Raw genomic sequence first — 12,700 nt, 5'->3', positions numbered from 1 at the left:
TTGGGCAGGCCCCATGGCTTGCTGTAGCTCCGACCTCCCTCCCTCTTCAGCCCTGAACAGGCACGATACTGAGAGCCACGGTGGCTGGGCTGGCATTTGTGTTTGAGACTTGGTTCAAGGTTGCTGAGGTGGCATGTCTGTGAGCATGCATACACAGACCTGGCCTGAGGGGAGAAAGAGGGGAGAAAGGGAGCCCGGGGCCCACGCCATGCCCTTCAGCAGGGCAGCACTTTGGGGTGATATCCTGGGAACCAGTGTGGTCTTTCTGTGTGAAGAAAGTGCTGCCTCCTGACTGGGACCTCTGACTTCTGGAGGTCCTTAGGTTTTCCTTCCTGTCCCGGATGCAGGTGTGTTCCGGAACTTTCCTGGGCTGGTGAGCTAAGTGTTGGAATTTTCTGTAGAGCCTTATCATCTATTAGAGAAGGAAAAGGAAGGCTGTCTTGACAAGCCGACCGCTTCTAATTTGGGGCACTGGATTTCTGGGTTGTGTTCCAAGGGCTACTGACCTGCTGCTCTCTTTTGGAGGCTTTGCAGCTTGGGGGCTTCCTTCGGTGAGGACGTGGCTTTGGATGATGACCACGGCCCCTCCGCACTGGCAGGAGTTGACCCCTACCATTCCGTGTACGGATCCATCTCTCGGTGTAGATGGTTATGTGAAGCGGAAGGCTTTGTGAACTTGAGGGGGTGATCTCGGGGAGACACACATCTCCTCTGACTGGACAGGCCCAGGAAAAGCTGAGTGACCCCTCACTCCGTAAGGCGAAGCGTCTGCTGCCCTTGGGGTGTCCTCTTTTTCTTCGCCGTATCAGATACCAAACCCTCTTGCCTTGGCACTGCTGTCCCTCTAACCAAGTGTCTAAAATTATAAGGGCTGCCTCATGGCTGTGTTCACACCAAACCGGCTTGTTTCCTGCTTTCCAAGTCTTCCCCGGGGCCTCTGACCCTCTGTGTGAAGGGAGGAAATGCAGCAGGAAGCGGGAGCTGCTGGCTGGATGTGGTGGTCCTGTGTCTCCCATCCTGTCACACACACCGTCCTGGCTGCCCCCTGGGGACCAGAACTTCCCTTTCCCCTGGCTGGGCCTGGAGGGAAACGCTGGGGTCCTGGGAGGGACCTTACTAAGTCAGTTTCTGATTTCTTGCCTGCTAGAAGTTGTGGAATTGTCAGGAAGGACAGACAGCAGCTTCCCATCAGCTGTGGGGGCGGGGTGCACCATCAGCAGTGAGGCCGAGATTGAGCCCCCTGTCCTGAAAGCGGAGCCTGAGCCCCTGGCCACCCTCCAGTGCTGCCCTTGAGAGGTGCTGCGCGTTTTCCTCTGCAGATCACAGCCCACGCTGGGAGTGGAGTCGTGTGGGGAAGTCCCTCTGGTGAGGGCCATGGAGGTGGAGCACTCGTTCTGGGTCATCCGGGCCCCAGCTGGCCTGACCCCAGCGGGTCGGTCAGCCTGGCTGGACGGAACTTTCGGGGGGCTCCGTTTGCACCACCTTTGGCTGCCAAGTGTACCACGTGGTCCCACCCCGGGCGGGCAGGGGCTGCTGGATGTGGGAAATGACTTTTTCACAGTGACTTTATTTTACCGTGGTACCTGTGGACGTAACAAAAAATTTGCCATTCTAACAACCTTCCTGTGTACAGTTCAGTGACGTTAACTGTGTTCATCTGTTGTCCATCCGTCACCACTCTCTGTTCCCATGTTTTGCCATCACCCTGAACAGACACTCGGTGCCCCCTACGTGCTGAGCCCCCCACCCCCACCCCTGGTAACCACTGATGAGCTAGGTCTACACATTTGCCTATTTTAGATAGTTCATATAAACGGGGTCATGCACTGTGTCCTTTGTGACTGACTGATGTCACTCAGCGCTGTGTTTTCAAGCGTCACCCGCGTGGCAGCATGCATCAGGACTGTACTTCCTGACAAACAGATAGTATTCCCATGGTGTGGATGGACCACATTTTGTTCACCCATCATCTCTTGATGGACGTTTAGGCTGTCCCCGCTTTTTGACTACTGTGAACAGTGCTGCAGTGAACATCAGTGTGTTCCTAGTGAGTTTAAAAGGTGTTTTGGAGTGAGAAAAGAATCTGCCTTGCAACTTTCCCTTCCTTTGTTCTTGTTTTATGTGGCTTCCGTTGGTGGGTGGTAGATCTGAAAAAAGGCCTGGGAACCAAAATTAAAAACTGCCCCCTTCCACCTGTGAAATCCCAGACCAGCAGGCTTTTGTCAGGTTGCCTTTCACAGCTCTCATCAGTAATGTGTTTGCTGATGTGCCTCTCACACTATTGGGTTGAGTGTTAACTCTCTTCTCTTTTACATTAGCCTTCCACGCCTATGGGAAAGCAGGGAAGATGCTGGTGGAGACCAGGTAACCGTGCACCTTGTCCTGACATGGGCCTCTGTCCTTCCTCTTCATCTCTGCTGAGGATAGACTGGAGGGTTCTACAGAATGAAGGATGTGTTTCGTGTGTGGGTTGGTTTATAACTTAGAATACGTTCCAAAAAGTTGAAAGTCCAATTTACCGTATCCTTAAAATGATTAGTGTCAAGGTGGAAAGCGTTACTTAAGTCTTACTAAGAAAAATATAAAAATGGAGAACTGGTGGCACCCAGCAAAGTAGCTCTCCCTCAGTTGTAGTTAATCTCTCCACGCCGTTCCTGAAGTGCCACACCGCCCCAGGACTCCGCTGCGTTAAATGGAAAGTGTCATAGTTTTCTTCCTTTTGAGTAAAGTTTTACGAGATGAAAAAATTGTTGGGAAATTGCACTTTTAGGCTTCTAAATTAGGGTATTGTAAACTAGAAAGAACAACCCTTTTTGAAAGCAGTTGGTTGTTCTTTTTATCTTGTCTAACATGGCGGCACGTTTTTGTAGCACCTGAAAGAACTTTTCACATCTCCTGCAGAAAAAAATATATAATATCACATAAAGAAAAGTCTAGCGTTGTTCAACATTCATTCCAAGTAAAATAGCAAGCTCTATAAAACGTGGCCAAGCCTGTAAACTGTGGAGCCTCCTAAATCACACCCTTCTCTCAGTCCAGCCTTTGCGTGGTCCTACATCTAGGCGGGGGGCGGCTGTGGAGGTGGGGCTCCAGTGTGCTGTCCTCTCCTGGGCTGTCAGTGTGTGAGCAGGATTTTTCACGAGGGGATCATGGCACCTTCTGAAATCTCACCAAAGCCTTGCTTTCTGTCCTTGCAGCATGATCGGACTCATGCTAGGGACCTGCATTGCTTTCTACGTTGTGATCGGTGACTTGGGGTCCAACTTCTTTGCTCGGCTGTTTGGGTTTCAGGTAAGGATGTGTTCAGGTGTGTGGTTTATGTGTGTGCATGTGGTCACCTGAGTGGCCGTTCATCAGTGTGGCCCTTGCGCAGGTCCACATGGACGCTGGATTGAGAGCAATGCGGGCGGCTGGGAGAAGTACCTGTGTTAGGCCTTGGGGTCAGCCTGGGTCCTGGGAATCAGGCATCTGCAGGCACTGGAATCACGGGGGCTTACTGGGGGCAAGTCCTGGGAAGATAACATAGAGGAGGCAGAGGAGCCTTCAGGGCGCAGTGCAGGCTGACTGCAGAGAAAGGTGTGGCCGCCACCACCTGGCGCGGGTTCCCACGCAGGTCCACCTCCAGGGCTGGTTGTGTCAGGCCCGCAAGGCCACCCACGTGTAGTTATGCCGGGGCCCCCAGGATTCATGGCGTCCTTGTGCTGCCGTGACCCGTGGGCTGGGGGATCCTCGGGCATTGGGGTCTGGGGTGTGAGCCTGGGCGGTGCTTCAGCAGGCTCTCAGCGGGCTCTGTGCACCTCCACCTGGTGGTCGGCTCCAGATCAGGGACTTTGATGTCAGATGCGTGTGGCTGCAGCCACGTTAACCGCTAGAGACTTCCACCCCTTGGTGTGCTTGGCTAAAGTAAGCACCTGTCTGGAGTGGTGATGAGCTTTTTGGGTCAGAGCATCCAGTCTTCCTTCTTCAACAAGGTCACATCTGGTTCAGGCTGGGGGTGCGTCTCCCCGGGCTCCATATCCCTGGGCTCCGTCTCCTCTGGCTCCGTCTGTGTCCTGCCTCTCCCCCTGCATCCAGCACTCTTCACGGAGGGAGCCCTGCAGCCACGTGAGCAGCAGTGGCCCACAGTGACGGCACGGTGCAGCACACACAGACCAGCTCCAGTCTGGGTGTCCCCGTGTCTGGGTCTCCCCATATCTTAGGGGCCCCTGTCCTTGGTTTGGATGGTCTCACTCCATGGCTTCGCTGGACCCTGTAGGGGCTGGAAGTGGTCAGTGACTGAGGCAGTGCAGCACAGAGGCGAGAGAGAAGCTTCCGGAAGCATTTGGCCCCGATTTGAGCCACACCGGCTTTCTGTTCTTGGTTGTAGCTGGCTCTCTGGGCCTGTGTCCTCTCTGTCTGGTGGGCGGGACCATGGGCACCTGCGCGTCCTTACCTATCAGTGGGTGGGACCTCAAGCACCTGCCTGTCCTCACCTGTCGGTGGGCAGGACTGCGGGCACCTGCCTGTCCTCACCTGTCAGTGGGCGGGACCATGAGCACCTGCCTGTCCTCACCTGTCGGTGGGTGGAGCTGCAGGCACCTGCCTATCCTCAGCTGTCGGTGGGCGGGACTGCAGGCACCTCCCTGGGGCAGGTAGGGCCCAGCCCAGTGCAGCAGCCCCTCACCTGTCTCTCTGCCCACCGACCCCTCCCAGGTGACCAGCCACTTCCGCGTCTTCCTGCTGGTGGCGGTATCCTTGTGCATCGTGCTGCCGCTCAGCCTGCAGAGGAACATGATGGCCTCCATCCAGTCCTTCAGCGCCATGGCCCTCATCTTCTACACGGTGTTCATGTTTGTGGTGAGTCTGCGGGCATCCCTGGGGCCAGGTGGGGGCAGGGTCATAGCTGAGATCTTGCACGGCCCCCTGTCGCCCTATCTGCTCGCAGATCGTGCTGTCCTCACTCAAGCATGGCCTCTTTGGCGGGCAGTGGCTGCAGCGGGTCAGCTTCGTGCGCTGGGAGGGTGTCTTCCGTTGCATCCCCATCTTCGGCATGTCCTTCGCCTGCCAGTCGTAAGTACCTGCCACAGCCGGGCCGCGGTGAGGGGGTCCTTGGGCAGGGGGCCGTAGTGTGGAGGGCCCTTGTGAAGGGGGGACCTTGCCGCGGAGGGTCCTTGGGTGGGGGGTGCCACGGTATGGAAGGTCCTGGCGAGGGGGGCCATGGTGCAGAGGGTCCTCATGAAGGGATCCGAGGCGCAGAGGGTTCTTGGGCGTGGGGCTGTGGCGCAGAATGGGGGTCGCCTGCCCCTCTCTCCTTGTGTTGCACCTCACACGTCAGAGGAGCAGCCTCCTGCTCCACCTCGACCCACCCCCAAGCTGAAGGAGACAGTTGTGCTTTAGTCAGGAGACAAGTTGGCATTACTTGTGAGCTGCGTTGCTGAGTGTGCCAGGTGCTTCATGGGCAGAGCTGGCTGAGGGCTTGGCGACGGCCATGCCATCTGACGAGGCAGCACCCTCCACGTTCTGCCAGAACCGAGCTGTTTGTCTGAGGATATTGAAAAGGAAATTGCACAGACGTTGACTTGAGACTGCTGTGGGGTGGCTCTTGGAGACCTGCGCGTGTGTGAGTGAGTGTGTGTGTGGTTTCTGGCAGAGCCGCCCCCTCCTCTCCACGCACATGCATTGTGCCAGTCGTAAACGCCTGTGACAGATAGGATCTGTTCCCACTGCCGCGTTGACACCCAGGTACGAGATCAAAGTCGCCGTTCCCATCCCGACTCCCCGCAGCGTTGTGCCTTCCACAGGCTCCAGCCTGGCTGCTCATGCCCCTGCCACAGTCGATGGCAGGAGTGGTGTTTGTAACCACCCCTCTACGACCAGGTGTCCTCTCCACCTGCGCGTGGCTTTTAAAAACTCAGCCTCGGCGGGCCTTTGTGGTTTGTGCGCGTGAGTGTATAAGTAACCGGTGTGCCTGCCAGGTCTGGGTCCTGGGTGAGCACACATGGGTTCTGCCTTGTGAAGGGGCAGCCAGCCCAAGGACATAGCCTGGTCCCAGAGCAGTGTTGTGCCATTTGCAGTGGCAGCGCAACATCCTTGGATTAGGGCACATCCCAGCCCCTTGATGTGTGGACGATTTGCCAAGTGCCAAGGCACAGTGTGGGGGGTGGATGGCCAGGCCCTGCCATTGTGGCCTGTCTAGGCATTTCCATGGGCAAACAGGTGTCCCCAGCCAACATGGCCTGCTCTTCTGGTCTCTCATAGCCTTGAGTACTTAGCCAAGCTGGCCATTGCTGGCCCAGGGGTATGGCAGTGGGTGCCCTGAGTGTGGGGATGGGTCACCGGAGGCCCAGAAGGGCTCGTCCACACAGAGGCCGCGCCCCACCTGTGCGGCAGGGGCAGGAGGAGCACACGCAGGGCTGTGCGTGGACGCTCCATTGGACTCGAGTTCAGAGTTGCGAAGGGCGGCCTTGCTGGGTGGCAGTCTGGGAATGCTTGGCGAGGGGCAGTGGCAGGAGTAGTGCCCCTCTCCTGTAGTGCAGCTGTTCTGGCCAGAACTGAGCCCCACAAAGCTGGTCTCTCCAGGAGGGCCCAGGGTCCTGGGGCATGTGGGCATTCAGGGGCCGGGGCTGGGTTCCTCCCCACATTCTCTCCTCCCCAGTAACAGCAGTCCCCATGGCCAGAGCTCCCGACACATATGGGGGGTGAGCCGGGGGCCCCACGCTGGGATGGTGGGTGTGGACTTTCTGCCCCGGCCGGGGGTGGTGGTGCTTGAAGCCCATCTAGATGCTGTTTTCTCCCGGAGTAATGGGCTGGGGACACGTGGCACTAGGTCAGCTGTTTCTGTCCCCGTTCTTTGCTGTCTCCCAGGGGTGGGGGGAAAGGCATGGGTGCAGCTGCCTGGTTTCCCCCGGCCCGGTGAGGAGAGAGCAGCGCTCAAGCCCCAGACCACGGCTGCACAGTGCAGGTAGAGGGGACCCTGGCATCTGTGCATCCGCCTCCCGCCTGTGTTCATCGCACACCTTCCGCTAAGGCCGGGGTGCCCTCCTTTCCTCCCTTCACTCTTTAAAGGCAGCTTTGGGATCTGACTCTGGTGATTATCCCAGTTGCTGTGGAGTTGGTTCCAACTCACGGCGACCCCACGTGTGCAGAATAGAACATCTCCATAGGGTTTTCAAGGCTGTGACCTGTCAAAAGCAGATAGCCAGACCTCTCTTCCGAGGCACCTGAGGGTGGACTTGAACCTCCAACCTTTTTGTTAGCGGTGGAGCATGCTCTCCGTTTGCATCCTCCAGGGACATGCTTGTCCATTTATCGGCTGGTTATTGTCTCCTTCCCCACCCACCCACCCATCCAAACCTCCGGCCCGGTCGTGTGCCCACCCAGAAGACAGTAGCCCACAGAACACACCAGAAAGCAGCCGCCCACACTTACATTCACCCAGGATTTCCTTCACTTTCTTCCAGTTGGGCCCTCTTGCCAACCCCTTAGCGCAGCTCCCTTGTCCCTGCTGCACCCAAACCCCCATGCCCCCACCCACCCTCTCCTTCTCTCCAGGCGCCCGTCTGTCTGCCCACACCCCTTGCACGTGCTGGGCCCTGCCTGCACCCTTCTGGCCGCTGCTGTGTTTCTCCCTGCGGGCATTAGGTCAGGTCCTAGCCTGTGGGTGACCCAGTTCCTTCCAGCCCACACAGTATGTCACGCTGTGGACACAGGGTGGCACGGAGAAGGGGGTTCTAAGTAGGCATTTTCACGACTCTCCTGTCAATGGTGTTGTGAGAACTTGGCGTCAGCTCCAAGCCCCCCGATGCAGTGGCGCATGAGAAGACACGAGCTTGTGCAGTGGGGTGGGCGTCTTTCTCTGGACTCACCTTGTGAGATGGCTTGTGCTCTTGCAGCCAGGTTCTGCCCACCTACGACAGCCTGGACGAGCCCTCGGTAAAGGCCATGAGCTCCATATTCGCTTCCTCTCTCAACGTGGTCACCACCTTCTACATCACGGTAGGGACCTCCTTGGTTACAGCCCGGCCCCTGAGCCCTGCCATACAGCCCCATCGTACAGCCTGACCATACAGCCCCACTGTATAGCCCCGCCCCTGAGCCTCGCCACACAGCCCTGCCCCAGAGCCCCACCGTAAAGCCTCACCATTTAGCCCTATCGTACAGCCCTGCCCCTGAGCCCCACTGTACAGCCCTGCCTGTCATCCAGGGCCACCACACCAGCCACCTCTACCCAAGGCCACTGGGCTCCCCCCAGGTGGCTAACGTTGGTTAAGCTTTACCTAGTGCCTTGTCGCTGTCTCATCGAGACCATTGTTAAAGTGGTTTTCACCATGGAAATGGGTTGTGTTCACCAAAGAGAAATTGGAAAGTGTGAAATAGCAGAGGAAGGAAATAGCCCAGAATACAGTTACCATCACCCTTTTGGAAGGTTTTTCTTCCCACCTTCTTGTGTTCCTCCCTGTCGTCTTTCGTACACCGTCAGTGAAGCTGTGAGCACTGAGGTTATGACTTCCTTCCTTCGCTGTGTGCTTCCATGGCCCATTTCTCCAGGTTGTTACAGGTGGTCTGTGGAGACCATCGGTGATGCCGGCGTCATACCCACGGTGCCCGCAGTCCACCGCACACCTCCCTGGCTGGGACTTGAAGCCAGGCTCAGAGCAGCTGCTCTGTGGGTCTGTGGGCACTTGCCCCTCCCTCTTTCCGTGGGCAGCTCCATGTCCTCGTGCCCTCTTGTTTTGGGAAACACAATGTCGGACCTTTGGTCTTGACGCATCCAGATGGGCCTCCTAGTTCTCAAGAGGGGCAGTGTCACCAGCGGCCAACCTACATGGTGCCCGTCATCGAGGAAGCTCGTGGTGCGGGGCCTCTGGGCCCCTCCTCAGGGTGGGCGCCCATATGTCTTGTCTCCCACCAGGTGGGATTTTTCGGTTACGTCAGCTTCACCGAGGCCATCGCTGGCAATGTGCTGATGCACTTCCCTTCCAACCTGGTGACGGAGATGCTTCGTGTGGGCTTCCTCATGTCCGTGGCCTTCGGCTTCCCCATGATGATCCTGCCCTGCAGGCAGGCCCTCAGCACCCTCCTCTTCGAGCAGCAGGTGAGCCTGGCCACGTGGCTCCCGGCTCCGGAAAGGGAGCTCCTGGCTCTGGAAAGGGAGCTTCCCAGTCTTTTTTTTTTTTTGCTTTGGGTGAAAGGTTTACAGCTCAAGTTAATTTCTCATTCAAAAATTTATACATGTATTGTTTTGTGATATTAGTTTCAATCCACACAATGTGACAGCACACTCCCCTTTCCACCCTGGGGTTCCCTGTGTCCATTCGACCAGTTCCTGTCCCTTCTCACCTTCTCATCCTGCTTTTGGAAGGGAGTCACCCATGCGGTCTCACGTATCTGAGTGAACTAAGAAGCACGTTGCTCCCGTGTACTGTTTTTTGTTTTATAGTCCTGTCTAATCTTTGTCTGAAGAGTGGGCTTCGGGAACGATTTCAGTTCTGGGTTAACAGAACGTCTGGGGGCCATAGTTTTGGGAGTTTCTCCAGTCTCTGTCAGACCATTAAGTCTGGCCTTCTTACTTGATTTCCTGATCTTAATGACGCTGTGTTTTGTTGGTTCTCTATTTTCCTGGGAAGTGGCAGGTGAAGCTTTTCCTGGTGCAAACAAAAACAAAACCTGTTGCCATGGAGTGGATTCCAACTCATAGTGACCCTATAGGACAGAGTAGAACTGCCACACAGGGTTTCCAAGGAGCAGCTGGTGGATTCGAACTGCCGACCTTTTGTTTAGCAGCCAACCTCTTAACCCCTGTACCACCAGGGCTCCTTCTGGTAAATGAAATCTTTTAATAGGAACATATTTTGTTTACCAACTTTGGAAAAAAGAATGCCAGGAGAAGCAGGAGACCCTCAGGGTTGTGGCCCAGGGTTTCAGCCGATTAGGCCCCGCCTCTGGGATCCCCCTACCTGCAACACTGGGGTTCTTGAACCAGAGAAGCTGCAGGTAGTCTAGGGCTTGCTGCTGGCAGCTGCAGAGGGGTGGGAGGCAAGAGGGGGGGGACGACAGCAGACTGACTGACCTGATGATGGGAAGAGTACCTGGGGCCAAAGCCCCTTCTCCACACCTGTGTGTAGCTTTGGTGTTTTTTACAGTTGAGCCGGAAGAGGGGCTAAGCTCTGTGCACTGTAGTGTGTGGAGCCCTTGATAAGGAATTTCCACATCGAGGAGAGAAGCAGAAAGACCCTCTTGGTTCACTCATTGTTGCCAGGTTACCAGCAGAGGCGCACTGTAGCATCTCGTGCCCAGACGCAGGGGATCACAGCTCTGCTCGGACTGGACACTGCCGTACCCGGGCTCCCTGCCTGCCTGCCTGCCCTGAGGGTACTGGGGCTCTACTGTGGACCTCAAATGGACCCACGTCCCTGCTTGGTGTGACTGGAGGCTGGTGCCTGCCAGGGCTGGCATCTTTTCACCTGCAGCCAGTGTCTCCTGAGCCTGGTGTGAAGTGATCATCAGGACTCTGGGTTGCAAGTGACAGAGATGCTACTTGAACAGAAGCCACAGAGGACTTGGCCTCACAGACCCAGGGTTTCTGTGTGCCTGGCGCTGTGCCAGGTGCCCAACATGTATAAACTCACTCAGTTCTTCCCACACTGTGGTGAGGAGGTGCCCAGCTGTATCCATGTTCACAGATGGGGAACTGAGGCATGGGGTTCAGCAGCTTGCCTGAGGGCACACAGCTGGTGTTGGTGGCAGCAGAGCCAGGATTCGGGCCCACCTGGCAGCTCATGGGTGTGTGGCTGTGGCCGTGCATGTGTGGCCGTGGGCGTGTGGCCTTGGGTGTGTGGCTGTGGGCGTGTGGCTATGGACATGTGGCCATGTACATGTGTGGTAGAAGCCATGGCTGCTTCCTGGGGACACAGCCAAGCACTTGTGGCCTCGCTCTGCCATGTCTTACCCTCCCCCCTTCTTCCTGGACCTTAAAGCTGATTAACTGCTGGGCACTCCTCTGCTGGAGACAGCAGCAGCCCAGCTGAATGTGGGGGACCTGCCTGCACCCTGAAGCTGGCCAGCGGAGCTGCTTCCATGGCCAGGCTGGGAGGCTGCCCAGCCCATTTGCAGACGGCCCTGGTGCCGGGCATGTTTGGTCCCACATGCATGTGGGCACTGGGCACTGTTTCAGTCACTGTCCATTCAGTTGGGGTGGGGGTTTCCAGAAGCACAAGAGAAAGTGAAAGGGTCTTGCTGCAACATTCTAGAATGAAGTGGTAAATTTCTGTGCCACACATGGTATGGGAGCAGCATGTGCTTCTCTGCTGTCCTGTGGGCTCAGCCATGTCCTCCCCTCTGAGTGCCGCTCACTGGGGGGTGGAACCCCCTGGCCTCCCCGGAGACTTGTTGGTGTGCTCGGCCAACCCTTGAAGGCACTGCTGCATGGGAAAGTCTGAGGGCGTCAGTCCTCCTAACACCTGTTTGTCTTTTCTGTCACACAGCAGAAGGATGGCACCTTTGCTGCTGGAGGGTACATGCCCCCTCTCCGCTTCAAAGTGCTCACCCTGTCGGTGGTGTTTGGAACCATGGTCGGTGGAATCCTGATTCCCAATGGTAAGGTGGGGTTGCTCCTGTGGTGGGGCTCCAACTGGCTTCTCCCTGCTTCCTGTTCTCACTTTTACATGCAGGGGCCCAGTGGTGCCTCCCCTGCCCCCTTATGTCCTGGCATTCAAACAGACACCCCAGTCTTACACTTGGCCAGGGCAGGGACGCCTGGTGCAGGGACACAGGCCTGATTGTGGAGTCAGTGATTATAAAACAGCTCGTGCCCTGCCTTGATGCCTCCCCGCGTGGAATGTGACTGAGGGGGAGCTGAAGGCCCTGAGTGACTTGTGCCGTTAGAGTCCCAAGCCTGGCAGGCGGCACCAGCTCTGTGGCAGATCCCAAGAAGGGAGCAGGGGACCTGCCTCCCTACACAAAGCTCACGAGGCCTCTTCCTGGCTTGTGGCCGTGGGATGCTCGGCCACTATACTCCAGGCCCTGACTTTTCCGTGCCTGCTAGATTGTTCACCAGAGAGCAGGGAGGGTGGGCAGTCTGTGCCCCATTCAGTTGGAGCCAGCATGTGATCTGGGTAGAAGAGCCCGGGTCCACCTTGTTACAGCACATCAGGGCCCCCCCTCACTGACACCAGACAGTCTCCCTACAGGGTTGAGTGTCGTCTGCTCAGCCTGCTCAGTGCTGGATGCCGTGTGGAGAGAAGTATCCCTCTCCCTAGTTAGTTGTTGTTCACTGTTGTGTAAGTCCGACTTATCACGACCCTACAGGACAGAGTGGAACTGCCCTGCAGGGTTTCCAAGGAGCAGTTGGTGGATTCCAACTGCCACTTTAGCAGCCTGAGCTCTTAACCACTGCGCCACTAGGGCGCTGTAATTTCGGCCTCTCTAAATAGGTCCCTGGGTGGTGCAAACAGTTTGTGCTCAACCACTAACATAAAAATTGGCAATTAAAGTCCACCCAGTGGTCCCACAGAAGAAAAGCCTGGCAATCTGCTTCTGTAAAGATTACAGTCAAGAAAACCCTATGGAGCAGTTCCAGTCTGTAACACATGGTATTGCCATGAGTTGGGGTTTAGTTGTTGGTTTCCCATGGGAGAGGCTGTGATCCCCATTCCCTGATGAGGAGGGAACTCATGGAAGTGGTAGCTCTGGGCTCCCAGGGAGGCCACTAAGTCCATCACGT

The 12,700-nt window shown here is 56.6% G+C and overlaps 1 protein-coding gene across 1 annotated transcript in view; it reads left to right on the top strand.

The window, feature by feature from the left end:
* SLC38A10 (solute carrier family 38 member 10) overlaps positions 1–12,700 on the top strand; it is a 43,277-nt gene that overhangs the window by 9,042 nt on the left and 21,535 nt on the right. The window contains exons 3-9 of the mRNA XM_049859358.1: positions 2,319–2,364; positions 3,198–3,291; positions 4,693–4,836; positions 4,925–5,049; positions 7,872–7,974; positions 8,891–9,073; positions 11,463–11,574. Coding sequence (XP_049715315.1) covers positions 2,319–2,364; positions 3,198–3,291; positions 4,693–4,836; positions 4,925–5,049; positions 7,872–7,974; positions 8,891–9,073; positions 11,463–11,574 — 807 coding nt within the window. The remainder of the gene's footprint in view (positions 1–2,318; positions 2,365–3,197; positions 3,292–4,692; positions 4,837–4,924; positions 5,050–7,871; positions 7,975–8,890; positions 9,074–11,462; positions 11,575–12,700) is intronic.

The sequence above is a fragment of the Elephas maximus genome, chromosome 19, assembly GCF_024166365.1.
Source record: "Elephas maximus indicus isolate mEleMax1 chromosome 19, mEleMax1 primary haplotype, whole genome shotgun sequence".
Lineage (NCBI taxonomy): Eukaryota > Metazoa > Chordata > Mammalia > Proboscidea > Elephantidae > Elephas > Elephas maximus.
The sequence above is the reverse complement of the archived record's forward strand: the minus strand, read 5'-3'. Positions and strand labels throughout refer to the sequence as shown.